The sequence below is a fragment of the Dendrobium catenatum genome, unplaced genomic scaffold, assembly GCF_001605985.2.
Source record: "Dendrobium catenatum unplaced genomic scaffold, ASM160598v2 fragScaff_scaffold_389, whole genome shotgun sequence".
In the NCBI taxonomy this organism is placed as follows: domain Eukaryota; kingdom Viridiplantae; phylum Streptophyta; class Magnoliopsida; order Asparagales; family Orchidaceae; genus Dendrobium; species Dendrobium catenatum.
Window position 1 is genome coordinate 353,111 of NW_021318851.1, and position 4,791 is coordinate 357,901.

Below are 4,791 nucleotides of genomic sequence, written 5' to 3' on the forward strand. Positions count from 1 at the left end.
TTTTAATTTCCATTTTAATTTTTGGAAAAAATGATGGGATGTTCTTTCAACCCTAGTCAATTGTTAAATAACAACTTTTTGCAAAGAGGAAGAACACTCCTCTTCTTGAAGTTGAGAGAGGAGGAGGGAGAGACGGGATCACGCAGGTGTTGCACGCGAACGCGGGCTGCAGACCGCGGCGGCTGGCCTGGCGCGGTCAACCGAAGCTGGAGTAGCTGTGGCATCTTGATCGGGAGAGCAGGATGACGCTCAAGGCGTTGCGGCTGGGAAAGTTACCATCGGACCGTGGGAGTTGCGGTCGCCTGGTGATCCTAGTGCTGACAGTCCGATCGGAGGCGGATTGGAGCAGGGTGCTTCAGAATGTACCGGAGAAGACGGCGACAGAGAGCTGCTGGCTGATGGCGTTGATGATTTGATTGAAGAAATCGTCAAGGAATGCAGATCAGAGATGGAGCAGTGAATTCCATTTTTCGGTCATCAAGAAAATGAATGAGACCGTGGATGAATGGTCTTGCAGTCAAGATCAAAAAGGATTGAGATCCTTGCAGTCATGGGAGCAAGGTGGAGTGCAGGCGTAGGCGGATGGAGCCTGACGGTTAGCTCATTGCACGAGCTGAACAAGCTAGCCAAAGCTTGTGATCACGCTGGAGTCGCAAGATGATTAAGATAAGCTCAGATCTTTGAGGTGGAGCTGTGGACTTCAAGTGGAGTCCTGGAGATTACGAGTGGAGTCGACTTGTTCTTGAGTTGTGCCGGGTAGTTGGAGGCCCTGGAGTGTGCGCATGGCACTGGCAGAAGACACACAGGGCGTTAGACAGACGCGGCATGCAGGGCGTGAGTTTGTGACGACGGAGAAGAACTGTTGGGTGTGAGAGGAGAGAGACAGGTATTTGTTAACGGCGTGTTCTTGGGCTTCTTGTGGAAAGAGAGAAAATTTGAGGAGTAGAAGGTGTACCCTTCTTGTTCGCCTCTGTTTGGTTTCGTCTCTGAAAGGCAAGAGGTTTACCTGTTGGAAGCTGCTTGTGCCGTAAGATCTGGATCCTTAGCTGTACGCTGATTTGTAGGTGAGTTGATACCTGCTGGGCTCTCAAGTTTTTGGGGTTACGTCCCCTGGTTTACCCGACTGTATGTTCTTGGTTGTTGTTTTAAGAACAGTTGATTTCTTTTTTTGTAAATCTAGGACCAAGGTGGAGATTTGTTGTACTTTGTTCCTAGATTTAGGTTTTAAGCTGTATAGCCTTGTGTGTAGCCTTTTAATTACTTGGTGCCTATAAGTATAGCCTTGTAGTATGTAATAAGGATGGTTAAGAAATAAGATTTTCCAACGTTTGGCTGCCTCCCTCTTCGCTTCTCCTCTCTCCTCCCGCCTCCCTCTCTCAACTTCAGAAGAGAAGTGTTCTTCCTCTCTTGCAAAGAAGTTGGATTTCAACACAAATTATTAGGTCCAGTCACCTGACAGAAGATACATCGAATTTCTCTCTATCTACAATCAAAGCGCAATTGCTACAGTAACTACGCTTTACTGTAGATAGAAAGAAATCGTATTTTTATATCAGGTGACCGGACCTAATAATTTGCCCACCCTGAGGGCATCTTTAACAGTTACATCAAACATTAACTCATCTGCAATTAAACTCTCTTTTTAATAAAAAATTATGTATATTTTTTTCTAATTTATAAAAAAAATTAAATATCTATACTAATACTAATATATAAGTCTAACTTGGGATTCCTCCAAAATACAATCTTAGCTTTCAATTTAATTTATTAAAGATGAATCCCAATCTTTCAATTTTTTATACATTTAATTAACTTATTTATTAACTTCATTTATTCATCAAAATGCATTACATTTTTTTATTTATTTATATTAATTGTATTTAAGTAAGAGTAAATTGATGCATTTTATTTTATTTATCATATTTATTTAAATTAATAATATATTTTTTTATCTATATTATACATTTAATTAACTTATTTAGGAACTTCATTTATTCATTTAAATGTATGACTTTTTTCATTTTAATTACATTAGTTACACTTAAGAAAAGACTTAATTCATGCATTTAAATATATTTATTTTTATATTCAATTCAGATTAATTAATATACTTATTTTTTAATTTCTTTATTAATGCATATTCTATAAATAAATAATATAATTCATTAAAAAAATCATGCAAGTATGGTATTAATAAATAATTTTTAATATCTAATATAGCAATTATACATCTATACTGATATTATAAAAGTCGCTTAAATTTTCTTCCATAGAAAATTCAGATCTTTCATTTTATTTTTGAAAATTTATCGTAGCCTTTCATTATTTTTTTTATTTTTAAAAATTATAAATTTTGCTTATTCTTAATTATTACCTGCATTAATTAATTAATTTAATTATATTATATTAATTACCATGATTGCAAATATTGAATATTTGTTTCTTTAAATTTAAAAAAAAAATCAGATTTATATTAACCAAATTGGCTATTCTTAAATGTTGGATAATTATTATAATTAATTGGTATTAATAACTATATTTATTATTTAATTAATGCCAATTCTTTGTATTAATTTGTGACATGTTCACAAATATACCTCTCTCCAAGAAGCTTATGACACCATTAACCTTAGTGGTAACATTTTTTTTCTTATTTATTTACGTTAGTAATGTTAAGTTTTAGTTAAGTAATTAGGTTAAAAATTATTAATGGGTTTTTTTTTATTCTTACATCTAAGGCTCGATTTTGATTTTTTTTTTTTTTTTTTTTTGGTTAAAAATTATTAATGGGTTTTTTTTTATTCTTACATCTAAGGCTCGATTTTGATTTTTTTTCATTTGAAGGAGACCCTTCCTACTTATTTATGGTTAATATAAAATTTAATTGCATTGATATAGCACGTCATAAATTATTTTTCTTATTTTGTAAAATTTTATTCATGTGTATATGTATTTATACTAGTTATATTAAATTTCCAAACTTAATTACCAACAAAATTGATGCCTCTCTATCTTCGATAGTTCTCTCCGTCATATGCTTCATCGGGTATACAAAATCTTCTTCTTCCTCCTCCGTTTCATGATTTAAAAAAAATATATTTGTGAACAATGTAACACCAATATCCACGTCACAAAATTGCCGCTGAAATTAGTATATGAGTGGAGCAGGCCTCAAATAGCAAATAACTATATTTGGCGTTTGATCGGAGATGACCTTAGTAGCTTAATGTAATAAATACATGAAAGTGAATCAATATATAATTTAAGCTCAATGATCTTAACTTCTCATGGGATTTGATATCAGCTTATGACTAGAGCTATTATGTGCGGAATCTAGATCAAAGCTGAATCCGGATTATGTGAGTGTGCAGAATAAAAGCACAATAATAATTATTATATAATTATTACGCACGCTCACAAAATCCCTACAGTTCTCCGTTGATGTGAACTCCACACGGAACAATCTCTCTCTCATGACAGAGAGAGAGATTATTAGGTGCGGAGTGCGGATGGGGAGAACCGTCTGCACAAGCATTTTCGGCACTAGGTGCTGGCACTGGGTACCACTAGGTACCGCTGGGTATCGCTAGGTACCCATATTTGTGCGGTGCACACTCGGCACCTAATAATTTTTCGGACAGAGTACTCTGAACAAAAAAAAGATTTCGGGGAACCAAAAGTCTCACCTTGTTCCATCCACCGCCTGTTGCGGCCCAACGGCGGGCGACGTGGTGGGCGATGTTAGCGCCGGCACTGTCGCCGGAGAGAAAGCAGGAGGAAAAGTCAACCAGATCGCCAGCGACTGCATCGATTCCACCAGAATCGACGAATCTGAGGACATCGATGCCGTCTTCGTAGTGGGCGGGGTAGCGGTGTTCAGGGGCAAGTCGATAGTTAACAGAGGCGATGATGGCTGGGATCTTGCGGGCGATGCGGCGGCAAGCTAGGTCATAGCCGCGGGTGTCGGGAGAGAAATAGACGAATCCGCCGCCGTGGAAGAAGACGATAAGGGGGAGACGCTGAGGACGACCGTCGCCGGGGAGAAAGAGGCGGAACCAAAGTTTACGTGCGGGGTCGACCGTGAGGTCGATTGTACGGACGCCGTGGACCGTGGTAGGGTTGGGAGGGACGCGGAGGTTCAGGAAGGAAAGGAGGCGGCGGTTGATTGTTCCGTCCGCGCGGCGGGTGGCGTCCTTTATAGCGGAGAGGAGGGAGATGGAGAGCCGAACCTTTAATGGTAGTTTGGGTTTCCGGTACGTCGCGATGGCCGGTGATCTGGACCCATCAGTCATTCTTTAATTCTTTGATTCGGAGAACTAAAAATGGGGGAATCCGGACAAGATGAGCGGAAATTTTGGTAGCCAATAAAACGGGAGAAACTATTATGTCCCCAACTTATAAATAGCCAATAAAAAAAAAAATATATTCGTAACTGTATATAGAATAATCTATATCAGAAAATGCAGTTATGAAGAACTATATTATTATAAGATAAAAAATTAATATTAAAAGACATTTAGTTGACGTTTAGTTTGAAAATTGATATATCATAAAAAATTTATACTGATCGGGCATGAATCTTGAGAAAAAAATTAAATTGAAAATTTTCAAAATTAAATACGGAAACATCCAAACTCCGATTGCAGTATACTTATAGTCGAACTGAACGTATCGGAAAGACTAACTCAAGGATGCCATAATCAGTAAAATCCAAGCCCAAATGAACCCAAATCAAATGTTCAAAGCATATTTGGAGGGTTCAATGCATAATTTGGATTATCAAATAAATTT

General features: G+C 37.4%; 1 protein-coding gene across 1 annotated transcript in view; it reads right to left on the minus strand.

The window, feature by feature from the left end:
- LOC110092352 (probable carboxylesterase 18) overlaps window positions 1–4,423 on the minus strand; it is a 5,718-nt gene extending 1,295 nt beyond the window's left edge. Inside the window, exon 1 of the mRNA XM_020816858.2 lies at window positions 3,687–4,423. Within this exon, the coding sequence (XP_020672517.1) occupies window positions 3,687–4,292 (606 nt within the window). The 5' untranslated portion in view covers window positions 4,293–4,423. The remainder of the gene's footprint in view (window positions 1–3,686) is intronic.
- Between the last annotated feature and the right edge of the window lie 368 nt (window positions 4,424–4,791).